The sequence below is a fragment of the Rhamphochromis sp. 'chilingali' genome (assembly GCF_963969265.1).
Source record: "Rhamphochromis sp. 'chilingali' genome assembly, chromosome: 21".
Classification (NCBI taxonomy): Eukaryota; Metazoa; Chordata; class Actinopteri; order Cichliformes; family Cichlidae; genus Rhamphochromis; species Rhamphochromis sp. 'chilingali'.
Window position 1 is genome coordinate 18,002,436 of NC_137949.1, and position 26,593 is coordinate 18,029,028.

The following is a 26,593-nucleotide window of genomic DNA, read 5'->3' on the forward strand; positions in this document are numbered from 1 at the left end:
GTAGGGCTTGCGATACAGGATGTGAAAAAATGTTTTAATTTTCTTGAAAACTAACCCTACTTGTGATATATTATGTACAAATTTTAATAATCCTTAAGGAAATAATATCATAAAGGAGTAAAATCATTGCAACTAGTATGAAAATTACTTAAGATTAAGGCATGCAGAACGCTGCGTACCCAAGAATAGGCTGATATGAGTTGCCAAATCTGTGTCTTATCCTCCTTTCAAGTATTCGAAGACGCTAACCTTAATGCATGTACTCGTTTGTCGTTTGCACACATTCTTTGTTATTTTATGTGGATGGTTTATTATTTTAGCTGTAAATATTACTGGGGGTAAAGCCCATGGCTCTAACAGCGTAAACCTAGTTAAGCGTTACCTGCTGCAATCACGTGACACTGTGAGGGCAGCAACGCATTTTGCGGTCTCTGCTCTTTTTATGCTCACTCGCCATTTTGATTCAGCACAGTCGGTGACCTACTTTGAGCAGGAGCGAGCCAGCAGCGAAAGCAACAAGGCCCAAGCAGCTCTATTAGGAACAAAGAAACAGGTGAGCGGTTATTAAAGCGTATTTGTGTTATTTCAAGGATTTTGCGATTTTTGTCAAACGTTAAATTGGCGCGTTCTTCGCGCTGAAACCGAAGTTAGGTCACAGGCTAGCTTCGGCTAGCCGGGGATGACCTCGAGGCGAGCGTCAAGAGCGAAATTGTGATGAGGCCTGCTTGTGCTTACTGTTACCCAGCTAATATAGCACATTATTTGTCAGATCCGCAGTCTTTTACATCCCCTTACCAGCGATCCTCTAATTTAAGGTAGGATTGCAATAATAATCGACGCCGATGGTTTATCTGAGGCCGATTGGCAAGGCCCCAAGTCATTTTTCTGGTGTCTCATAATCGGAGAGAATCTATTATTTAATCATTACTGATTACCTGCAATGCAATCGGACTATTTTTTTTCTCCTTTGATGCAGATCCATTGAGCTGTTTTAACGGGCCCCTTGATCGCCGTTGTTGTGCTGTCTGCACATTTCATATCGCATAAGAAGAAAATGTGTGGAAATACCTGTAAATATTGATAAACGCGCTTTAAATTACAATTTAGCCGTGAGAATGATTGTACGGTTTCAGTCAATAGCTCCATACAAAACCGTTTTCCATTTTGAGCTCGATGATGCAAATAGCCTGCGAACCGTCGGGGTACGCTAAGCCCAGTTTTTTTTTTTTTTTGCTTACAAGCTAAACTACACTCGTTTAAACCGGAGAGGGATCATGGTGCGTGTTCCGATCCTGTTGAGCTTTGTTCAGTTTGCCAGGGGCCTGTTTTTCACCCTAGCTTGAGTGTATTGCAAGTCTCTTTACGTTATTTGTCATGCAAATCTAAAACGGATTAACATAATTAATTTTGCTAAAGTTTCATAAAATACATGTAGTTTAAACTATCTGCTTTTTTTTTTTCTTTTTGTGGTTAATATTTAATTTAGAAAATGGTTGATTAACTTGTATTTTTGCAGCGGATGTGACCTTTGTTTCAAGGGGTGTGGCCTGCTTATCTTGGCCATAAAAGGCAGCACATGACTAGCACATAAATAAAAAGCAACGAGTAAACACTTTGTGCGGTAAAAGCGCTGAGCTAGATGCTGTTAACTAATTACTCTTTCATCTCAGCTGATAAAATCATCATGAGTGGCTGCCGTGTCTTCATTGGACGCTTGAGTCCTCACGCCAGAGAGAGAGATGTGGAGAAGTTTTTCAAGGGCTATGGTCGCATCCGTGAGATCAACTTGAAGAATGGTTTTGGCTTTGTGGTGAGTTTGAGCATTTTTTTTTTTTTTTGTGCAAAGTGAGAGTTTTCAAAGTGTTTTTGCTTATACATAATCACATTTTCCTCTTCCTTTCAGGAATTTGATGACCACAGAGATGCAGATGATGCTGTGTATGAGCTAAATGGCAAAGAACTGTGTAGTGAACGGTAATGATGTTGTCTTTATGTCTTATTTGGTGGGTGTGGGTCGGTTACATTTGACTTTTTTCCAGCAAGATATAATTGCTACTTTATCGCAGCTTATTAAGTTTATTTTTTGAGAACCTTACAAGCTGTTTATACTCTATGACCGAGCAGCTTCTTCATTTTATAAGTAAATTTCCTTGGCTGGTCCCGGTTCCTCTTTCTGTGCTGTTAGACTGCCACAGACCTTTTAAAGGCTCATTTGTGAGTGTTTGACACAACTCAGGAGGCCCTTCAAAACAAGAAGTAAACATTCAGACAGTGGCTGGAAAGGAGAACTAGTTCCTAGTTATTAAGAATAATTTCTCTGAGCTGATAACTTCTTTTTCCTCAGTCTTGCTTATCGCAAAATAATGACGTCAGGCTCCCTGTGGTGGAGCTGTCGCATGCCTGAGTCACATGGAGCACACACATTTAATCAGATATAATTACTTTGTATATAATCTGATAACACTGATTGAACCTCTTTTTTTGCCCATCAGGGTCACTATTGAGCATGCTCGCTCCAGAAGAGGAAGAGGTGGCGGCCCTGGAATGGGACGTTTCGGAGGCGGCGGCGGTGGTGGTGGTGGTGGTGGCGGCGGCTATCGTCAGTCTCGCAGCAGTGGATCCAGGTACAGCACATTTTCAGTAGCTTCCTTTAAAACAAAGTAATAATTTTATAAAAAGCACTTAAAGATAATATTCATGTAAAAAGAAATAATGATGTTAAAAAGCACTTAAAGATAATATTCATGTAAAAAGAAATAATGATGTTAAATAAATAAAATTCTAATAAATGGACAGATGCAGATTAAATATTGATATTAGGTTGTAAACCTCTGACACGTGATAACAGATCCTGTTACGTGGAAACTGGGTGTGACAATAGTTTATCTGGTCCAAAGTCAAATACAGTCCTGTGACAGCTCAACCAATATTATACAAGCTGGAAAGATACACATACAAATTTGCATACATGTGGCAGGAAAGTAGGATTGAGAGTCTCTAATGGACTACACTAAAATAGGATTGGCCAGTGTTGAGTTTCACCTCTGAAGCAAACTCAAATATTTACAGAACCCTAAGGTAGACGGTGAACGTGATGAGACACCAGCCGTGTTTTCAGGCACAAAGGCAGATCCGGATGTGGATGCATTCACCGGATCTGTGCTCCTTACAGAAAATGTAATCAAAGCTGTGCTGGTGTTTGTTGCCTCTGCAGATATGGCCCTCCAGTGCGGACTGACCACAGACTCGTTGTGGAGAACTTGTCTTCGCGGACGAGCTGGCAGGTAAGAGACAACAGGACACAAGCTTTTTAAAAATGACCTAGTTTTGTAAAGGAGCAAAATTAATTTTATTGGCCGGGTCAGTTTCTTTAAACACACAAGGTACAGAAAACAACACATACCAGGCAATTTTCTATTTACTATAGGAAGCCCCCTAGTGTTTATAAATACTTTTTCCTTTTAAACACTCTTTTTTTTTTTTTTTTCTCCACACAAAAGCACATGTTATTACTGATGCCAGGCATTCTAACAAAAACATTTAACTGTTTTTATTTATTTATTTTTTCAAACAGCTGCTCTGATATGGTTTCCTTTGTATCAGAGGTAAATGCACACCCTCCACTGGGTGTCACAAGTGTGTAGCGCCCTCTGCTGGTTGTTTTTCTGAATAGTGTCCATTTGGTGCCTTTCCTTACACGCAGTTGCCGCTGATGTAAAGTCTTGGCTGGGCCCAGTAACGGGTGAGAGTGGTCTAGCGCAGGATACGGTAGCCTTAGGAGGTCCGTAGCCACAGTCTGGAGGTTCTGTGGGCTGGCACTCCCGACTGATGTAACCCCCCTCAAATCCACGGTCCCTACACTCTCCCATTTGGGTCTTTTTCTGTTGCTGATGGAGCTGTGGGGGGTGTTGGGTCGGGCGCACACCCCTCCTCCTTGATCTCTGGTGGTTCCTTACTTGTGGAGGCCGGATGCTGAGTCAAGGCCGAGGGCGTTTCTCAAGGGCTTAACACTGCATTGGTTCCCATTTGCTATTTGGACAAGTGGCTCTATGCTAATATCTTCCTGGGTATGGAGCGGTAAGTAGCATAAAACTCATGTGATTGGGTTTGTTTAGGGTCGGGTGGTAACGGGGTGTAGAGTTACAGTCCTAAAGGGGACTCACGTAAACAGTGTATCTCTGTTGAGCCAAATCTCTTTAGAACTAATACATCAACAAAAAGGAAGTCCACATTAGGGTTTTTTTCCACCTACCCATAGTTTTGCCTGTAAGTACATAGCATTATCTCAATCGTATAAATAGTTGGCATACAGAAATTCATCCGTTCACCCAAAAAAACCAAACACAGTTCTATGTTACCCTTCAGGCGTTTTATAATACAATTCAATCTGGTTTTGTTTGATGTGCTTAAAAATATAATTTAAGGGTACAAAAGGAATTTAAAAGAATAAATAAATGAAAAAGCAACACTTGTCCACTCTCAAAATGCAATTTGTGTGGCTCTTTTGTTTACGTGGCCTCCACTGAAATGGAAGCTTATCACTAAGTGACAAACGTCAGGACTAGATGACCCAAGTTTCAGTGGTTTCTTGCTGCCTGTTCATTTCTCTCCCTCCAGGTCTGAGAAGGCTCTCACTGACACCTCAGGTTTCATTCCCCGTTGCTAACCCGCCTTTATGCTTTTAAAAATAGGACCTGAAGGACCTGATGAGGAAAGCAGGGGAAGTTACCTTTGTGGACGCTCACAGACCCACCAAAAACGAAGGGTGAGTTGCTGTTTTTTGAGTTGAGCCTTTCTGTATTCCTAATGTGAACTGTTTGTCCACTAATTTCTCTTTTCATGCAGGGTGGTTGAGTTTGCATCCCGCAGTGACATGAAGAATGCCATATCCAAGCTTGATGGGACAGAACTGAATGGTCGCAAGCTGAAGATGTTTGAGGACAGCAGAAAGTAAGGTTTTTTTTAATTTATTTTAGGTTGTATCCATAAATTGTTCAGGAATTTGCGAGGTTTCAAGTCAGTTTGACAAACTGTTAAGAGATTTAATATTTTATTTTGAAAAGCCGAAACATTGTGTTGTAATTGCGCGCTCTCTCTCTCTCTCCCCGCAGTCACAGCAAGAGCCGCTCTCGCTCCCGCAGCTACTCCCGCTCAAAGAGTCGCTCCAGGAGCCGCAACCGCTCCAGGAGCCGATCCAGATCCGCCAGCCGGACTCCCGAGAAGAAGACGTCAGGAGGGGGCAAGGCCTCAGCCAGATCCCCGTCCCGCTCCAAGTCTCGCTCCAAGTCGCGCTCCAGATCTCGCTCGCGTTCACCTGCACCGGCTCAGGACAAACAGTCTCCCCGCTCTCGTTCCCGCTCTCGCTCTCGCTCCCAGTCCCGCTCTCGTTCCCGCTCCGCCTCAGCAGACAGCAAACACTGAGATGGGTACACCTGTATGTTGTAACATAGACTTGTAGTTGCTCGGTGTGGGTCTAAGTCTTTTTCCTTTCTTTTTTTTCCTTCTTTGTTTTAGTGAAGGGGATGCATTGCCTTTTTATATGGCTTCTTTTGAAATAAAGACTGTCATTAATGACACTTTCGTGTTTATTATTTGTAAATCTTAATTTTGGATGCGTCTCCGTAGAAGGAAGTTTTGTTTTTGTGAGATTTATGTATCCCATCTTTGTACAGGCATTTCATATATACGAAATACTCAGTTGGTGATGATGCCCGTTACAGTCTAAGCTGTCTGCCATGTTTTGATTCCATCCAGCACTCTGGCTTTTGGTCACGTCATTGATTCTCCAAAATGTTGACGAGTATGTTTTGGTAATGCGAGCTCCCGGTTGTTGCTGTGATTACGCTTGTGATGACGTATTTGTACACGTTTCATTCACTGCCCTGATATGTGAATCTGCAAAGACTTCAGCTAGTTATTTGTCTGGATTTTTTTTCTTTCATTTTTGTAATGGATTTAGATTTGTTTTTAAATCACGGCCTTATTCCACCTGCTGAGTTTTCTTAATCTCCACCCTATTGGGTGTTGAGGGCCTGAACACGTTTGTCTCTAAATAAGTTTATAATTTGATACTAATAAAATGCCCACTGCATTTCCTTTCCTTTTTTTATGTCAGTTTTTTAAAATACTTTGTGAATGTGGTTCAAGAGATTCACATACGCATTAAAATTTCTGCGATTGAACTCAATAAAGCTTCACAACTGTTAATTCTGTTCGTTTGTCGTTTCTCAAGTCAGTATTGAGCAACATTAATTAAAATTGGAGGGTTTGCAGTGCAGGTGCTGCAGCTTTCTTGTGTGCACATACAGTAGTGGATAAGCTTGAGAGTGAAGATTAAGCCAAGCTCATAACTACCACAAGATCCTGTTTGAACACGTGTGGCTCAAACCTTGCTGTAATGAAGCTGATATAGCAAAGTGCAAACATTTATGGGTTGTATTAAGATTTTGACTTTATTTCAAGTCCTCTGATACAATTCAAGGCTTTTTGTTTAGATATTCTATGTATTGTACAATGAAGAGGCACACAGGGTGAAAGTCAATGGCTCTTAGGTGTAATAAAACTGCAGTTGTGTTCGAAGTTTACATACACACATAGGCATGAATGTGGTAATTTGCTGCTTTCCATGATTTCTTTGAACGGTTCTTTTTTCGGTGTGGATACAGAATATATCTTTAATGACTTTAAAAACAATTCTGAATTTATTTTTGGCTCAGTTATATAAACATATTTCAGATATTTGGTTAAATCCCCCTTAGCAGGTTACACCTCAATTAGATGCTTTTGGTAGCCACAAACAAGCTTCTTGCTTAATTCTGGCTCGATATTTGACCACTACTCTTGGTAGAATTGTTAAATTGATTGCATTTCCTGCTACTGACCTGTTGAGGGTACTTGAGTTGAGATCAGGATTTGGGAAGACCATTCCAGAGTGTTAGCTTGCTCTATTCATTTACACAACCAGTATCTTTGAATGTATCTTTGGGATCATTGTTTTTTTGGAACCCCAGATTGTGTCGAAGTTTCAACCATCTAGCTTTTGATTTGAGGTGAAGTTTCTGTGTACATTATACCACCTGCTTTATGCAGTGCCAAATCCTAAATAAATGCAAACTTGTGCACCCAACTCTTATTTTTTAAGAAGCACTTGTTTTTGACTTTTGGGGCTGGTCCCAAAAGCGAGTCACTCCCCATAGACTTCCATGTTAAAGGGCCCAACTTTACAGGATTATAAAAGCTAACTATAACGACATCATGGGGCCAAATGTATTTGGAATACATCTGAATACTGGGCACACATTTGACTAACAGGTGTTCCAACAAAGACATCTGTACCTGGTGTGTGCTAACTGGACCTCTCTGCTATGTTTGGGCTGTTGGTGCATTTTGCTCCTCCCTTTCATCCACATATGATCACTTCTGGCTCCAGTGGTGACTACATCCACTTTTTTGTACAGTCTTTGGCTCTGACGGCCTTTATACTGAGAAAAACCTGATTTTGAACAGTAAAAAATTAATTAAAGTTCATTTTTTCGCTTGTTCAAGGGGACAGAGGGGCGATTACTGAGCAAATATGATTATAGACAAGCTTTCTGAGGATTAATATAGTAACAGCTTATCCAGGAGCTCATGCTAATCCTTAAAGTGGCCACGTGCTTTAAAGATGAGTGGTTTCTCTTTACGTTACTCACCGTTAAAGAGTAAAACATGTTTGTTGCGGTCTTGGTTAAATGCAAGCAGTTTTTATTACTTTGGCTTTAATCCCATTCATCGTGGTCACCACATGGTGGCAGTGTCTACTCGCATTGCAAAGTCGCTGCATGGCTGTACATGAGTGATCCACCATTAGGGATGACAATAATCAGGACATGATTTTCCAGGTGAATGAATGGAAATAATTTACGCAGGTAAACTGCTGTGATTTTAAGAGTGAAAGATGTAATCACGCAACTCGAGCCGTTGAAATGGAATTTAACATGGAGTTTTTGCATATCTATCTATCTATCCATATATGATTATCTATCTGTAGTTCAATGTTGCTCCACCCCCAGCTGCTCTCACAGCAAAGCTTTGTTGTTGTTATTGTTGTATCACTCAGGTATCACTCTACCTGCCACTGCAGGGAAGGAAGTCCTGCGGTGACGTTTTGTTCTGGAGAGAAATATATGAGGGATAATTAATGCCCTGTTGAAGCGCAATGAATGCAAAGGCAGTCAAATTTAAGTGCCAGACTTATAGAAGGAAATTAATGCCATATTTTAAAAACAAAAACAAAAACAAAGGTTTTGCATATAATGACTTAATCTTAGTGAGATACTAAAAGCTGTATGCTTTCTTACCACTGCAGTATCTTTGCAGTAATAAAGCTCCTTGAGTCTCTCAGTGGAGGAAGTATGATACTCAGACACTCGTTTTGCCTTCAAGGAAATGGTCTTTGTTATATGGTAATAAACACTTACTTTATTAGGTATTCATCTTGTTTATGTCTAATTCTGGCCCTACCATCCAAATGTGTCATTAGAACTGAAAAAAACTAAATAACACACATCTCTTGCTGTATAAGTAACATCCTAACACTTTCCTTTTTAAATAAACAGTGCCACTGTGGTATTACAAAATGCTGTTTCATCAGTCTGAAACGCACCAACTTCCTCAAAATGCCTCGTTTATCTCACAGCGACACTGATCCAACATACAATAAAACTTAACGCTATTTGATGTCAGTGTTGCTAAGCTTTTAGCTGAACTGCAATCGGTAGAAATGATTATCTGGAATAACTGCCACTACGCCACTATTTGAGCTTTTATGGTTTCACATCAGTTGGAGGGTTTCGTGATGTAAGGTTGTGATAGTTATAGTGTTCTATCTGAAGTTGGTGTACTGGGTTTAACAGCTGCTGATAGATTTAATTTCCTTTTGTTTATGGATACACTGATTTTGCTTTTTTGGAGAAAGACACGACTCGTGGTGCATATTTGCAGGACTCGGCTTGATAAAATAAATTTACTGTACTGCAAAGATGAGTCCAACTGTGGGGTGGACTAAACCATTTTACGATCTGTTTCCATCCATCCTTTTCCACTTATCTAGTTAACCTAACATACAACTCCACAGAGAAAAGGCCCAGCAGGCTGGTGGATTTCAAATCTGTATCTCTAAATATGGAAATGCAAAACTGCAAACAAAACAGGCTTTGGAGGACTCCTGCCACTGTCTGTCCTTAGGTAGTCTCTCCCACTCACTCCACCCCACCTCAGCAACTAGGGCCCCCTGGTAAAAGCACTGAGTTACTCCCATCTGATTGGTTAATTAAATATTTACATTAACATGCAGTTATACAAGTGCATGCTCTCTTACCACAGTTTTATCATATAGCTGGCATCATATGTCATATCATACATGCTTTTCCTTTACAAGACACATTTTATTATCTGGTGCAAAAACAAAAACACAATGCAATGAATGCTGTGAATAAGTGTGTGAGTGGGTAAAACGTTCCCCTCCCTCCCGCAACAGGGCGGCACGAATCGCCCTCCATACACTCAGAGCAGCGTGGTAGGCACAACAAGCTCAGCGGTGGCTCCGCTGCAGTCCCTCCCTGGCACAGAGGACCACACCGGAGAAATGAGCTCGTCCTCCGCCGTCTGCACTGCATTAACGTGAGTGCGTAACGGCTCTTTTTCACGGAAACACACGCGTATACAGAGGACCTGCACCGGTCTGCTGTTTCCAACCCCCCCAGCTTGGTGTCGGATAGTCCCACCGGCAGCTCGGACCATGGCGGAAAGAAGCGGCCGGCTGAGTTTCCCCGGGAGCGGGGCTCTCAACAGACCGGTTCCCATGAACCTGTTTGCAACGTGGGAGATAGACGGATCGTCCCCGAACTGCATCCCGAGGTAAAACGCGGCTGGCGCCGTATCTCGGTGTCCTTTTAAACTTTAAATGCGACGCTTGCACCGTGCCATACGCGCAAGCTGTCAGTTGTCAGTTGGCTAACGTTACGCTTGCACCAGCTAGCTGTATCATCATGCCAAGTGGATGCCCATGCAGGCAGGCCCTGCACCGGGATCCTCCATCCATCTGCAGCACTGTTTGAATGTAAATATTGCAAAGGGAGGGTAAACTGTGCCTTGTTGGTAGGCTACAAAAACAAACACGTTCAGTGCAAGGTTACATCCCACCGTGAAGGTGTGTGTTCTGCAGAAGAATGAAAGGTAACCAGCCCCGTGCCAGATCACTGTGCCCCGCTTCATGCATCATGGAGACCCAGTGGGTTCATTGGGTTCTTGTGAGCCCCCCCCCATCCTCCACCCTCCACCCTCGAGGAGACTTAAATGCAGTGTGCATTCCAAGGTTGCCCCGATTTGGGTGCATTTCTATGATTTCTAGTGTTCCTCATCTCAGCACTGGTAACATTTCACCCATGATAGGAGAGCAGCTCACAACAATTTTCACTATTGATTGTCTTCTGCCAGAAAGTATAGTTTAATACCTTCACAGACAATAATATCTCAAAGTCTCTGGAGGCTTTGGCATTGTTTTTAGTTTACTGCCTCATATCTCCCACTATGTAAACATACTGTAAAAAACAAAAAACAGCCAAGAAACTTCAAAATGTCATTTCTGTAACTTCTCTTTAAATTTGTGTGTGCAGCTGCTGAAAAAGCAACAAGCAATTTTAATTTTCCTTTGTTGCCTATTTGTTTTTCAATACTCAAAACAAAAAAAGCTCTGTGTAGGTGTGTTTGGTTCTTTTAAACTTATGCCTTGCCCTCAGGTTGCAAACAGAACAGAGCAGTGTTTGTGTAGTTGTTCTCAGCTGGAGTGTCACTGTGGTTTTACTGGACTGCGCTCCTAAAACCCAACAATGTCTAATTATACGGTGATTCAAAAGGGAGAAAAAAACCAGCAAATTTTCACTTTTCTGATGCTGGAGTTAATTACAGTAGCGTAAACGGTTCATTCATTATTCAAATGAACATGGGTATATAATTAAGGCTATAGTAAATACAGGAATATATGAGATTTCCTCCTCCTCTGAATATATTTGTCTGTTAGGCTTTTCCATATATAGTCATGGTAAAAAGAAAGTACAGTTTTAATGTCTAACATATCAGGACATAACAAAAATATCCTGGCCCTTAACAGGTCTTAATATTTGGTAAATACAACTTCAGGTGAACAGAAACGCATGACCTATCATGCTTTTATTTATCAGCTTGACTCATGCACTTGAATAACTGATCATCAGTAAACGTGAGCTCCTTTATAAAAGCTAAAGTTTTGGTGGTCTGGAGCATTCAGGTGTGGTTTAAAAGAGAATTTACATCACCACTGAACCAATCTTTCCTGTTCATCAATCTGGGTGGACAGATTGATGGACAGGAAGTTGTTTAAAAGGCCATTTCCAAACGATTTGAAGTCCATCATTCTACAATGAGAAAGATTATTCACAAGTGGAAAACAAGACGTTTGGACGGGCATCCCAGCAAATTCACCCCAACAAAAAAGAAGTTAGTTACTATGTTAAATGTTAAACTTATTAACGGTACAAATTTCCAGGAGAAAGCATTTCTAAAAAGAACAAACCACAAGACTTTGGCAGCAGCGTCCAAAAGACAAATTAGGCCAAAGTAGTTATGACTGGTTATAGTGAAAAGAGAAGGGAAACATCAGCAGAAGCACATCACACCAAGCACGGTGGTGGAGGGTTGATGATTTGGGCTTGTTTTGCTCCCAGAGGACTTTGGGACCTTACAGTCACTGAATCAACCATGAACTCAGATGTATATTAAAGTATACTGGAGTCAAATGTGAGTCCATCTATCCAACAGCTACAGCTTGGGCAAAACTTCATGCAACAGGACAACGATCCCAAGCACAGCAGCAAATCTGCAACAGAATGACTGAATTGTTTTGATGGGCCGTTACAAAAGCTGTTCATAAACAAATGCCCACAAACCTCAATGAACTGAAATGACATAAAAATAGTGGGCAAAAATCCCCCACAATGATTAGAGAAATTGATAAAGTCAGACAGGAAACTGATTACTTGAAGTTGCTGCTGCTAAAAGTGAGTCAACAAGCTACTGAATCATGGGGTGTACTTAGTTTTGTTAGTTTTTCAGATGCTGTTTCAATAGACACAGTGTAATATGTCATGTGTTGTCATTCATCTTGGCTTGTAGTTACCTAATTTTAAGACCAGCTAAGGAGCAGTTGATTGTTCACTGTGGCGTTATGCATAAAACCTTATAATTGAAAGAGGGTTTACTTTCGTTTTGCTATAACTCTGTGTTTGAAAGCCTAATGCAAATGTTCAGTTTGAGAATAATAATTCTGAGTGTCAGACCTTGAGCTCAAAGGCTGGGTTATCGCACAAAATAGTCGGTCTGATTATGAAGTGGCATTGAATTAAACCACAGCCTTGGTATAAAACCTTGGTCAGCAGTTCTACAAACTATCCTTTAAACCTGATCTCTTCCGATATTTAATGTTGTAACTATCAGCACAAGCATGTAATGTGGTTAGATATTTTTTTGAATTAAAAACAGATATGAGGCATTTCAGTACGAGTATAACTGTAAATAAATCTATGTTTACAGGCATATAATCAAATAAAGTTGTATTTTTCCCCCCATAAAATCAGAGCCAAAACCTCATTAGAGGAGGTCAGAAAAGAAATCTTTTTTTTTAATGGTCGTATATCAGATTAAAATACGGTAACTATTCAGCACTTGGATGCAACACAGACAAAATCCTGCTGTCAGACTTCGGTCAGCATCTGTCAGGCTGCAGAGAAGAGGGAAAACGCTGCAACTGATACAGAATATGGAGGAGTATGTTTGTGTGTTTATTTACTTTTTTAAAACTCTCTCTCTTCAGCCTCGATCTATCCTCTTAAGTTAATACCTTCAGTGGGCATTAAATTGCATGGCTTTTAGCTGAAATAAAACTAATTCATTTCCAGGAATAGCATAGTCGAGATGTTATTCAGCTGAGTGGACAAGTGGATAAAAAGGTTCCTGTAACTAAAAAGTCCCGGGTTCAATCTGCACCGACCCTGCACGTCTGTCAGCAACAAGAGCAGCGTGGGCTGGCGTATGAAGCTGCTTTACAGAGTAGATTTACTTCGCTTAATGTGTTCGTGGGCTCAGACACTGCAGCAACTCGCCTGCTAGTGTGAAGTGAATTCAAGACCTTTAAAGGCTGTAGCTCTCTATTGACTGCTGTCTGTCAGAGTTTAGACAGGAGGAACTCAGCTTGTTAACCAGGTGTCAAATCAACTGTCTTCCTCTGTCAGTCTCACACGGGAACTAAATAAACTGAACGCCTCACTGCCTGCACTACTATCTACTTCTTTTAGTATTTAGTTGTTTTTTGCTGAAACAATGGAGAGGCTCTTCTTTCAGTTTTCTTTTCATGTAGTATAATTCATGGTTATGATAATTAAAAATTTAGCTTTGGATAAATAGTGTGAAAAATGAACTTGGTTGTTTCTATTATTCCAAAACATAGACTGTATATAAAAGATGGATCGGGAAATGCAGAAGACCTTTAAACCTGCGTTTCTTTCCCCTAATGGTCAGCAGGTCTTTTTTTTTTTTCCACTTACAAAAAGTAGTCTGATTGAGAAAAGACCAGTAAATACATTCGCATTAAATGTAATAATCTTCAGCGGTAGCTTCAGATCATGAAATGTGTTAATGCTCATTTTGTAAATTGTATGCTTTAGGGCATGGGCACCTTATGTGTGACAAATCAGTCAGGGTCTAGAGTTCATCATTCACTGCTATGCAGATGATACCCATTTATATTTATCTATGAGGTTGAAAGACCAAAATAAATTAGTTCAGTTAAAGCTATAAAGCCTCTGATGACTGCCAATTTCCTACTATAGACACAACTAAAAATCTTTGCAACATTATGTCTAACCAGATACTTACTGTAGATAGGCCTTGGCTTCCAGCAGCGCTGTGAGGAAACTTTCAGTCATTTCTAATCAGGATATATCCTTCACCATGCACATTAAACAACTATTTAAGATTGCTTGCTTTTATTTGATTCTAGCTAATGTATTAATTGCTTCTAGTGTGGCTATTTAATTCATTATTATCAGGTTGTTCTAAAAAATTCCCTTACAAGCATTGTATCTTCTATTTTCCACTCCCAACCAGGTGACTGCCCCTCCCCGAGCCCTCCCAGAGGTCTATTCCTGTTTAGAAGGGAGTTTTTCCTTCCCACCTTCTCAAAGAGCTCTTATTAGAGAATCATCAAATTTAGAGGGTTTTTTTTTTTCTCTAATGCTGTAGGGTCTTTACCTTAGTATCTGCCGGTTCGTGACAAAAATTGAGAAATATTTTTGTCGATAGCTAAAATGTTAAGAGCAACTCTGCAAACTAGTGGATGATGGTAGCTGTGTACATCTTTTACATACAGTCTATGGTAAACGACTGAAATCTAATTGTTATCATATTTGCTTCCTTTCTCAAAAATGTGAGCTCTCAATAAAAACTGAATGCATGTTAAGTTTTATTAACTGCCATCTGTCATCCTAATTTTTGCAGTTGTACAAGCAAGCCTTCAGCTTATGCATTGTAATAAGAAAAACAGTGCAGTTCTTGTCAGCAGCGACCATGACAAGTTAGTGGATTCTCTATGCGAGACAGAGGTATTATGAAGGGAAGAGTACTTAGCATGAAAAGTGATTTTTTAAAATTGTAAACACATCTCCTTTTTAGTCCTCAGGAGCCAGAGTTTAATTTTTTATGGGGAAATCAGGTTTGGTGTGAAGAGAGTCGGTAACATGGTTCCACAGAGCTGTACTCATTATACTGTTCTGTTGCCAGAATGAGGATTTAAATTAGTAAACTTGTATACAGTGCTAATCAGATCCTGGCATCCCTTTACCTCACATGGGTTCATTACATTTCTAAAAATCAGCCAAGCTACTGTTTGTAACATGGGACCAAGCAGCATTTTTAATTTGAACTAGCATATGTGCTCTTCTCCTGATTTTTATCATTTTATCCTGTACCTTCCTCATCCTTCCACAAATACTGCTCGCAGTGGCTCGGAGGTCTCTGAAGCCCAAAGGCTATTAGCCTGGGAGGCTTATAGAAGTGCTGCCTCGGCACTGATCTCACGTTTCCTAGAGTCACTTCAGGACACGTGCCTCTCCACGCTGAGATACTTCATAATCACCTACCTCAGGAGAGGTAGGGGGCCTTAAACACATAACGTAGAGGTTGGTGGGTTGTGAAAATCCAGATGTGAGATCTAAAAGTGGCCGCAGTTTTTATGAGGTAGCACTAAGTGGTTATGAGGCTCTGATCCGTGCTTACTAATAATGCTAAGAAAGGAAGCAAAGAACATGATAGGTACAATGAAGGCTCCTCTTATATTCTCAGCATCCTCCTTAAGTGATCCCAACTCTGAATGTGAAATGTAGTGGTAAGTCCTGTCACCTCATCGTGAGAGGCATTTGAATGAGCACCAAATGCGCTGTTTCATTGCTCAGGGCATCTGAACGCTGTGCTATAATTGCACACTTGTTCCTAAAGATGCTTGTGTCTTCTAAGAGCCTCTTAAGACCCCTATCATGCATGTAAAATCAATCAGCTGCTGATGCTACATCTGCTCTTAAGAGCCAAGGGCAAGGAGCTGTGTTTCATTTTGGTATTTTTGAAGTGGGCATCAGCTGCATTTCTGCACATCAGCCCACAGGCGTGTGGCTAAGTGCTACAAGAGACGGGGCCAATCTCAGAGACAGAGCAGGGATTGAACGGGCCCTCGAATGGCAGCTGGAGCCAGTAGGCAGTCATATTTGGGCCTGTTGGAGGCGAGACTGCTGAGATGTCGCTTTGAGCAGCAGCGAGACACTTGCTCTTTTGTCCCCTGGCTGCCTGGGATGGTCACACTGCGGGAATTTAGAGTAGGATGAATGAGGGGTAGTTAAAGCCTCTCATTGTTTTTTGTTCCCTTTGTTGTTCTTGTTGTCCTGCACTCGGTGCTTGTTCTGTACCAATGTTTGTGAGTTTTAACAAGGCTAAGAGGCTGCAACTATGCCAGAAGCCCTGTGAAGCTGTGCTTAGGAAGTTTTTTGAGCTAAATGATAACGTGCCTAGAATAACAATGCTTGCGTGCGGATCTCCAGCAAGTATAGTGTTTACCATCCTAGCTTTGCATGCAAGAGTGATAAAATCAATAGCAGAGGTTAGCAAATGGTTTTTATTCTGAGGGTAACAACTGGAATTTTTTTCTTATTATAACAACTTCAAAACATTTCAACAAAAAGTAGGTTTCATCATCTGGGAGCACATTTGTCCCTTCTTTCCTGCAAGTGTTGCCATTTTTTATTGGTTAAGTCAGAGGGTTTAAGTTTCTTGTGGTGATATATAAAATGCCAGATGTTCAGAAGATGTATATACATTCATATATCCTCTTGGGACCATGAATGAACCAATTTCATGGCAAAAGTGTGAACAGTCATTGAGACATTTCATTAAAAGAAAAAATAGCAAAATCTCACCCCAGTGGTGGTTGTAGATTAGGTCTCAGTCACGCAGCCCCAGAGACTCGTTGCTAGGGAAAGTATGGAGATCACTGGATGTCACTGGATACAAATTAGTCACATAAAGGGTTTTACACTACGAATCATCTCTGGGTTGCGATGGTCACTTGCAGATTGCTGCTGTCACCCATAGTTTGCACAGGAGATGTCGACTTGCTTGCAAATATTTGCTAACTGAACCACAGAACGGCAGTTAAACAACACAATTGACAGACTTGACATAAGTTCACCTTCAAAATAAAGGTCTTACTGTACCTCACTGTAGAAATCAACATTTTAAACCTTACAACTTTTAAAATGTCTATTAGTGACGAAAGCAATCACCAGGTGCTGCTCAGCGCAGCATCGCATACCTCTTTACATCTAGTTTCACCTAGCATCAGCAGGCAGCCTCCTGCAGACATTTGCCAAACTGTTTGGGGAATACACAATCTCTAGCTGCGGATGGGTGCCAGGCAGACCTGTGCAAACCATGAACTAAATTTCTTGGCAGTTGGTTGATTATGTTTATGCCAGGCGCACAGGCACAGAAAAGGAGGCAGGAATTAGAAACTGTATTTATTGCAGTGTTATGGGAAGCTGGGGAGCAGGTTTGGGAAAGCTTGTGCTGGTAGCACTGGTTGGCTGGATTAAAGAGAGGAGCTGTGTTTGAGGCCTGAGAAGCTGCCCTGAGGGAACAAAGAAGACAGAAGTGCAGCAATACTGATGTGCAGCAGATTCTACTGCTAAAGGATCTTAAAAGCAAAGATGTGGAGCGCCAGTGGACTGACACTGCCATACACAGAGCCCCAAATGCTCTGATGATTTCCACACTTTAAACAGACACCTTTGTAGAGTCATTCTCCTACCATGCTCTTTGAATGTTAACTTAGAAGGTCTTATGTAAGAGATCCCCCCTGAATCTTGCTGATGCAGAGCATCCTGTAGGACAGACAGGGCAGGACAGGAAAGGGCAGTTGTCTCCTCACTGCAACACACACACACACCCTCCAAACACACATTTGAGATGCTTTGTGACTCTGCAGGCCGATCAATTTTGCCTACAGCTGACTTCACTCATGCCTCAGCGCCCAGCTCCATGCTTGACTGCCTGCTTTTTGTGCTCCTCTTTTATTTCCCCAGACAATATTAGATTTCTATGAACCTGCGTTGATAATATCTGTTTTGCTTTCCTGCAGAATGAGATTACGAGCATGAAAAAAATGCTGCATGGCAGCCTGTATAGGTTCTGTTTGCACAATATGGGATTGCTTACATTGAATCTAGATGGTGGAAGAACAAGCCTGTGTTAAAGAACAAGTTAAATGTCAAGGCCTGCAGAAGAAAGATGATAAAGTGCAGACATAAACATCAAATTACTTTAAATGGCCCAATGTAACCCAGGTTGGTAGGGTAGCTCAAAAATGAAAGACAGTTCAGGAGAAAAAAACTGCTATAATATGCTGCATGCACCCGCAGCACTGATGTCGCATTAACATATGCGCCACAAATGAATTTCATGCTAACCGGGAAACAGAACATGGAAAATTACATTTCTTCTACAATTCTTGGGCTCTTCTTGCAAGAAAATGCGAGCCCCAATGAAACAAATGTAAAACAACCATCGCCGCCATCTATGTTCTTGAAATCTTCAGTCCAGGGACACAGCGTTGTCTTTAGCGGGTCTTTTAGTCTAAATAAGATGTCTAAAGACTAAACGGTGTCCTGCTGAACCCAACACATAATAAAAATGTCTTAATAAGACAATATCAGCAAAACTGGCACAGGAAATGTTACGTCTACTACTGATTTCCACACAGACTGATAAATGTATCTGAATGTGGCATTTTTATCATTTGAAAGACTGATCTTTTGCAACTTTCGCAAAAGTTTTCTTTTCAGAGTAGGTGACGGTGAGGTGAGCGCCCTCATCATTCATTTCTGAAATCCTATGATGGTGTCAGCAACACCCACCGCAGTGATAACCTAGATAGGATGGAGGAGGAGCTTGTTGCTGGTGGGAAATATTGCCCTGCAACATGTGGTTAATGTTGTGAAAGGAAGTGAGAAGCGATTAGAAGTAGTGTTTGTTAAAGTAGTGGACTGTGTGTTCAATATCCCCTTTGGGAACTAGTGTGTTGTGGTTGAAGTTGTGTGTGCTTGATCTTTAGTAACACGAGGCTTTTCTCCTGTAAGTGTGGACTTTGTGGATTTTATATTGAGAACAGCCATAAATGACTTTTTTCATATTTCTTGAAGGTGTAAATACATTTTTTTAAACTTCTTGAACTTTTACAGTACTTTATATTTTCTTGCAAGGAGCCAGACTTTCTTGTCATTTTTAAGGTGGTCTTGAGCAATAGTTCTGCAGGTTTTCTGAAGGTCTTTCAGAGTCTGGCTGCTTTTTCACCCATTTTCAGTCCGATCATTGTACCTGACCATTTTCAGAGGAATGTTTTTGTTTGCTGTTGAACCACTTAACACTGGCCTATGAGTCAAGCTTAAAAAATGCATCTGACTCAACAGATGAACCAGTGTTGTTTTTACACATAACAGACAAAGTTAGCAGTTTTAAACATATCTTCTGGCGCTTTGTTACTGAATCTATGAAACATATCACAGAAAGTATTTTTGCACCAAAAAAATTATTCTCAAAGAGTTAATAGAGGAATACTTGAAATCTTTCTTCATTGTTTGTCCTAAAATATTTAAGGAAACTGGACCAGTGGAGAATAAAAGAAGAAGTGACAGGCCTAAAAAAAAAGTTGTTTACAACATATGAGCAGTTTCTGAAGGGAAACGAGGAGAAAGGCTGAAGTATGCCAAATTACGCAAGAACTGGACTCAACATCAGTAATCTGCAAAATACAGTGGATGCTATCTCATAGTTTCGGGCTACATTTCAGCCAGTTGTGTCAAAATTCATGAAATTATAAATGCAGAAAGATCCCAATAGATTTTGATCCACCGTGCAATACCATCTGAGAAGTGCCTGATTGGCAACAGCTTCATTTTTCAGCTTGATAATTATCACAAGAGTGATAGAGTCCGAACTTCAACATTACTGAGTCAGTGTGGGATCATCCTTCCAAAGAAGAGATTTTAAAGGGCTCGGGAAGCCTGAAGATCTGTTCCTGCACCCATTTCCCATTTTCCCAACAAAATGTATAGAATTGGGGTGGCTCACAATACTAAAGCTCTTGTACTTTGGTTAAACTAACAGTTTCCTGTAGCTTCATTTGCTTTTGCAGAGTTTCTCCTTGTCTTCATTAGCCTTTGCATAGTTTTTAAGCCTATAAGACGCTTGTTTCCGGGCCTTGAGTTGATTAATTCTGTTGAAAAGGTAACATTGTTACGCAGCGCTCATTACTTTCATACCCTGTTATGTAAGTGTGATAATGCTCCATTCTGTTACAACAATGCCCGCTTCGTTTCTGCACCCAAATCCACAATTCTGCTAATAGATGAGTTCCATTTCTAAAGAACATCACTGTGTAAAACTGGATTTTCTGTGATTGCTGGAGGTGACCTTATTTCCAAATGTGGCTCAAATTATTGAAATAGCTCCGTGATTACACAGGCCACCATGGGGCCTGTTTACTTTATCCCATGTTCCAGTATTATTTTTTTATGTGTAATGCAGGAATAAAAAAAGAGGTTAACAGGCTGAAAATAGAGCGAGAGACATGTCAAAAATTTGTGCTAGATGTAGATGAGATTTCAGCTCGTCCCGCTCTGATTCAAGATGTCTTTGTAGCCCAGAGGAAAAATATTGATTAGTCTATTTCCTCTAATCAGGGTGATAAAGTTTGGTTAACGAGACAACAGAAATGCAGATTTAATCATTACTGTCACAAAAATGTACAGAAAATTAACAACAAGAATCGATGTCTCAGGCTTAAAGTAAATTTTCTGCCTCGCTAGTGATGTAACCTCAACTGGCTGTCTGAAGAAGTTTTATATTTACACTTTGGCTTCTTTGCGGCATTAGTATTCATCGAGCACCTAGCTTTGATTTACTTGATTTGTTCTCTCGTTTTCATGCTAGTGTTTTTTGTTTTCGGTTTTTTTTTATCCTGCAGAAAAGTGAATTTCTGTGCTGAACGGACTTATTGTTTCTTACTACGACCTTATTTCCAGTGTAGCTGTGTGGTTTTTGATTTGTGTGTCCAAACAGTGGCTTCCAGGGAAATCCTCGTAATACATTAATCACTGATTTCCTTAGCAGCAGTGTTTGTGTCGCTTTTCCTTTTGGCAGCAGGTAAATCTGACGTTGTTTGTTGATCATTAATGTCATATGTGCCTCGTGCCTTCCTTCCCTGCATTTTTGTGCGGTCTCTCATGAGCGCGCCCTTTCATTCTTGCGGTTTTGCAGGAGGACCCTGTAGGCTGTATTGTGAGCGTGGCTCCTGCAGCACTTGGCGTGAGAAGCAGTTGCTATTTCGGTTCTCCCTTCACAGAGACTTAAAGAACTTTTTTTTCTGAATTCAGAGCATGCAGGAGAAATGTAGGTCAGGTTTCTCTGGAAAACTTGCAGCCGTGAGGACAGCTTAGAAGGTTTTACATATTGTAGTAATTAGGAAAGCTGCTATGCCACATCTGGCATCTCACTCCTGGGTGGTTGAGTCATATGACCTCGTTCGTGTTTCCACCGAGCTCCTCCCTGATGGCTGGACAGATGGACACGGTGAAAATCCTGAGGTTGGCACTAGCAGCTAAAACCTCTCATGTGTCCCTGGATAACTGTAGAAATGAACGTTCATTATCACTGCCAGTCAAAAGTAAAGCGTAGCTTGACAAGCCTGTGAACATAACCTTTTTGACCTCCTGGACGCTGAGCAAGCTTCGACAGCGCAGCCCTGTTAATCTGCTCCAGTACGGATGGTCAATAAAGTTGTGGGGATTTTAACAATGGAGATCAGTGATTCAAATTATTCATCAAGTCTGCTATGATATTTTTTTTAAAAAAAAAGCTTTGTTTTGTCCAGAAGGAGAGGATTTTTAGTCTCTGACCTGACTGTTAAATAGCGCTTCACCTCTTTAATCCATTTTTGTTTGAGCAGACAGACGACATTAAAAGCTTCTCTTACAGCTCAGACAGGCTCGTTCTTTGAAATGGGTTACCGTGTGATGTGTGACCCCATAAAGGAAATATTGTGCTCTGACAAAAGGCAGCTGAGCCTCCGTGAAGCTGAAGCAGGTCACAAATGTAGAGCCGATTGTCCAAAAAAATGGTGCAGAGGGTGACCTATAAAAATGAAACGGAGATGACTGTTTAGCTCACCGGGTACACCAGATGACACATATGCCATAAGGTTCAAATCCACCCCGAGGCCATTTAATGCAGGTCTTACTCATAGCTTTCCTGTCTTGGAAAATCAGAAAATTGAAGAAAAAAGTGACTATATTGCAAAAAAGTTTTAAAACTTGCTAAATAATTGGCTGCAGGAATGAGAACTGCTGTCAAATAATATAAAGTCAGATTTTAAGGTAATTTTTTAAATGATTCGCAGATTTTGATGCTAACCTTCTCCAGTGATCCACTGCACAGTTTGCACCACTAGTTGTTTATTTTGATGACTACTTATATCCAGATAAAAGTACTGGATCCCAGTGGGCTTCAGTTGCCATTTTCCTCTATCATTTAAAATTTCTCTACATTTAGATGCAACACAAGCTGTCTTAAGCGTTACAGAAAACTACAGTTGCACTGAGCTTGAGTTAATAGCACTTAGCACGGATTCCAGAGGTTTCCTAGCTTTGAAAATGAACTTGCTCATGCTTTTACCTTTTCTCATTCAAACTCCTTTAACGGGCTTTTTACTTCACATATTTTGGCTATTCTTCGTTTGTTGACAGTTAATTATTAGAATTCATTTTAAAATGTTAGTTTTAACTTTTAGAGCCCTACGTGGTCGAGCCTCCCAGTATGTTTCTGACCTGCTGAAGCCTCGTTCTTCTTCCTGAGCTCTTGCGTCATTGGCTCAAAGGTTGCTGCTTTCCTGGCGAGGATCGGGCTTTTCAGACAGCCTTTATGTTGTATAGACTCCACTGAGTCTGTTAAAAAGCAGCTGAAACATTTGTATACAGATAGTCTTTTGTTTAAGTTGTTATATGTTATACTTTTATTCCTTGTGTGTGATTTTAAAGTACTTTTTTTTTTTTTTTTTTTTTACTATCGGCCAACTCTGAAATATCTATTTTTAGTTTACTACAAAATACTCTGCAGCTTTTGATTCTTCTTCAAAAAATACAGGACTTTATGAGAGGGTGAGAAGAAGGGTGAAGCATGCTTTTAAAATGTTGACTGGAACATTTGGCCATCTGAATTCATGAGATCTGTTGTGCATCTGCTATTATCAGCTACTGCAGGGAGGAGCTTCCCTAAAGGAAGACTTCTATTTCTTATCATTACTAAATTTGTGCATTCTGTGCTTTAATAAGATGAATTCTTTTTGATGTTTGCTGGATTTTTTTTCTGTAAATGAAGCAGTCTTTCGTTCTCATTTATATCCAGAAGTTATTTTATTTGGAGTATCCATTTTCAAATGGCGTTCTGAACATACTGCGTTACGTTCAACATCCACTTTAGCCACAAAACGCACACTCGCGTGCAGTTCATACACTCTCACGGGCCATTTGACTAAAACAGTCAGAGGTCCAGGTGGCCACAGTGTGACCCTTTCAGCCACTTCAGTCAAAAAACATTCATATAATTGCACAGAGCGCCCTGCTCGTCCATTTTCAGCTCCCCTATAATGCAGAAACCTGTCAGAGCAACAATATGAGATCTGCACGAAAGCGCCCTTCAGCTGAAGAACATGGTGAATACAGCAAATGTGCCTTCTCTGTTGTGACTGCGCAGTTAATTTGCTCCATAATTACACAGGCGAAAGAGCTCCCAAACTCTCGACTGGTATGAAAATCATTATGTTGGACACTTCAGACTGGCTGCAGTGGAATCTGAAGTGTCTGCTGTTTGTTTAATGCATCTTTAGATTGGATTTTTAACCCCAGCATGGTGAAATGAAAGTTCTGGCAAGATCTGAGGCTTTTTAAAAATGATTGAGTGAATCATTCTCAGTCATATTTTGCAAAAACTAAAAATTTGTGATTTTTTTCCCCTTTCCTGCATTGCCATTCCTGTTTGTGCAAAGCCAAGTACTTAAAGAGATCTTTTTCCTGTTGTGCAAGACGTTAACTAGCCTGTACAGATTCCAGACCTCAAACACATCCAACACCTTTGGGAGGAATTGGACAAGTGGGAGCCAGGCATTGCTGCCAGACATCAGTGATGGATCTCACTAATGCTCCTGTGGCTGAATGTGAGCAGCCAGATTGTTTTTAAAGTTGCTTTTTCTTCGTCCTTCTGGACTAGCAGAGACTCTGACAACAATCTTGTGCAATATATGTTGTCTCAGTGTACCAAAATCGAAATTTTCATATCAGAGATAAGCCCACAGGCCAGACTCACACAGCATATGCAAATGTTTTGCGGTAGTGTGGCAGCTGAAAGTTTCGTGTGGATTAAAATGACTTCACGAGATCATCTTGTTTTGAAAAGTCCTGGATATGGACACTGGTCTCAGACATGCTGTAAATACCAGGATTTGACAGCCTAGAGATGATTAAAGTGGGTGTCCAGAAAGCTGGCATCATAAGAGGAGTGTGTGCAGCACGTTGCTGCATACAAATCTTTTTTTTTCCTGCTCCCAGAGGCCACAGATCATTTTATTCTTTAGTGCATCAGTTTCTCTGCACTTTGGCTGCAAAACATGAAACAAAGACTTTGCTTTGGGCTGCCTGCTTCATGTTTGTCTGCTGTTCTGTACCTCAAAGCCAACTCAGAACCTATATACTTTATCCTTTTATACATACACATTTTTTCCCCCAGACACTCTTCCTTACAAAGCAGACACATCTCCCTGGAGATAAATCGGTTTTCGTATCCATCGTGCTTTTAATTGTTTCTAGGTCATTCAGACTCTGAGCTGATGTAAAACATAGAATTCAAATCTTCCTGTCCTGCATATTTAATGGAGCACATTTATTATAGATTTTTTTTTTTTTAACATTGTGAATATAGCTCTAATAGGTCAGTGTTTTCTCACTCGACCATCAAATTTCATGGTAGAGGATATCGTGGGGTAGATAGCAGATGTGAGAAAATTTGATTATTGGGCCGTTTCTGTCTGTCTGGCCCTTCATTAGGCAACACACTGTTATAGTGTGCTATTTCTGTGTGATGCTTAGAGAAACTGCAATAAAAACAGGATCTCAGACTCTACAGGCTTCAGTTAGCATATTGAATGTTAAAGTTAATGACAGTATAATTAGAAAAAGACTAAAGAAGTGTGTATTGTGTTGAAGGATCGCCTCTTTAAAAAAAACAAAAAAACAAAAACACACCAACAAGAAAAACATGGCAGCACAGCTTAGGTTTGGAAAGTTGCTTCTGAACAAACCACATGACACCTGGAACAAAGTCCTCTTGGACAGACTAGACCAAAGTAATGTTTGGCCCTAACACACAACATGTTTTGAGAAAACCAATGCAGCACTAACACCTCATACCAGCTGTCAAACACAGTGGTGGAGGGTTGATGATTTGGGCTTGTTTTGCAGCCAGAGAATCTGGGAACCTCGCAGTCATTGAGTCGACGATGAACTCTTCTGTATACCAACGTGTTCTAGAGTGTAATGTGAGGCCATCTGTCCGACAGCTACAGCTTGGCCAAAACTGGGTCATGCAACAGGACAATGATCCCAAGTGCAAATCTACAACAGAATGACTGAAAAATTTAAAAAAATCAAGGTGTTTTGAGTCCAGACTTCAATCTGACTGAAATGCTGTAGAGACAGCTGTGCACAAATAGATGCCTGCAAACCTCAATGAACTGAAATAACATTGTAAAGAAGAGTCGAGCAAATTAATTACGAAACATCGTCTGACTTTGGAGTTTCCGGGGATTTTCACTCTCCGTCAGACTTCTCTGGAGCCCGCTGCTTGCGTTGTCATAATGAAAGTCTGATGATATATAACAAAAGAGCAGTCAACAGTGAGTATTACACAGCGGCTGTTTTTCAAGAGCGATATATTGAAATTTATATTAAAGCTATTTATTGCGCACTATATCTGATCCTCCTTTTGTCCAAAAACGTCTTCTGGCCAGCTTGATGGCTAAATGTGTGCTCTTGTTTCAGTGCACCTTTTCTCCCATGCTTTTATGGGAGCATGAACCTCTCCCCGCTGGTTTACTGTGATTTCATTCAACAGCTCTGGTGTCTGCAGGTACTAAAAGCCATAAACCACCATCAGCCTGACGTCCAGTGTACACAGACTGGGAGATAGGGAGGGAGACTGCTATTGATTACTTTGTGGGGCTTTTTTACTTCAGGGTGCAGGGAAGGTTAGCCTGCTCAATACTGTCTTCTAAGTTCACAAATTTACAGTGCAACTATTGGCTGTTGCTGGTCAGTTGGGAAGCTAGTTAATGTGCATCCAAAGCCTTTTTTGATAGAAAGTAATGCATTATTTATTCGAGGAGGCTGTTACTACAACTTTGAACTTCCATGTCAGTCTCATTTAGTGTTTCATAGCATCATGCGTTTGAGGTTACACCTAGTAAGGATCCATTTTTGCTGTTCTGTTTTAGAAATGGTGTGTATGTCAGGGTGGCAGCGTCTGTCAATCCAGGATGAAAAATCTCAAAAACCAGTGGAAGGATTTCTGTGAAGCTTTTTCAAGATATTCGTGTTCTCCAGAGGATGACCCCTAACATGTTCAATGATCACACCCCGGGGTTTCTCACTGATGTTTGATTTAAAATGATTTAAAACCTAAATCAAACCAAACGGTCATGCTTGTTTGAGGTGATTTCAGCTTAGACTTGTTAAATCCAAACAAATATAGAATGTCTCAAGAGTTTATTAATACAGTGCTCACACTGATGCTAGTATTGCTTTGGACAGTGCAAGAATTGTTTGTGCATGATTGCAGGCATAACTGTGTCATTGACGCAGTCATTCCCATTTAATTG

At 40.7% G+C, this 26,593-nt stretch overlaps 2 protein-coding genes across 4 annotated transcripts in view; both read left to right on the plus strand.

Annotated features, from left to right (window-relative positions):
- Nucleotides 1-394: 394 nt before the first annotated feature.
- On the plus strand, nt 395-6,207 carry srsf5a (serine and arginine rich splicing factor 5a). Its single transcript, XM_080870211.1, has 8 exons — nt 395-553; nt 1,671-1,810; nt 1,904-1,974; nt 2,493-2,624; nt 3,215-3,284; nt 4,692-4,765; nt 4,846-4,950; nt 5,112-6,207. The coding sequence occupies exons 2-8, from the start codon at nt 1,685-1,687 to the stop codon at nt 5,419-5,421; spliced, it is 888 nt and encodes a 295-aa protein (XP_080726337.1). The 5' UTR covers nt 395-553; nt 1,671-1,684; the 3' UTR covers nt 5,422-6,207.
- Nucleotides 6,208-9,561: 3,354 nt separating this feature from the next.
- Nucleotides 9,562-26,593, plus strand: part of pacs2 (phosphofurin acidic cluster sorting protein 2) — a 69,995-nt gene continuing 52,963 nt past the window's right edge. For all 3 annotated transcript variants that reach the window (XM_080871725.1, XM_080871727.1, XM_080871726.1), the window contains exon 1: nt 9,562-9,897. In XM_080871725.1, coding sequence (XP_080727851.1) covers nt 9,779-9,897 — 119 coding nt within the window. In that variant the 5' untranslated portion in view covers nt 9,562-9,778. The remainder of the gene's footprint in view (nt 9,898-26,593) is intronic.

Bases quoted from the DNA above. Each gene is read 5' to 3' on its own strand.
- srsf5a (XM_080870211.1), top strand. From the start codon at position 1,685: ATGAGTGGCTGCCGTGTCTTCATTGGACGCTTGAGTCCTCACGCCAGA. The intron at 1,811-1,903 runs GTGAGTTTGAGC...TCTTCCTTTCAG, and splicing joins AGAATGGTTTTGGCTTTGTG to GAATTTGATGACCACAGAGA. The intron at 3,285-4,691 runs GTAAGAGACAAC...TTTTAAAAATAG, and splicing joins CTTCGCGGACGAGCTGGCAG to GACCTGAAGGACCTGATGAG.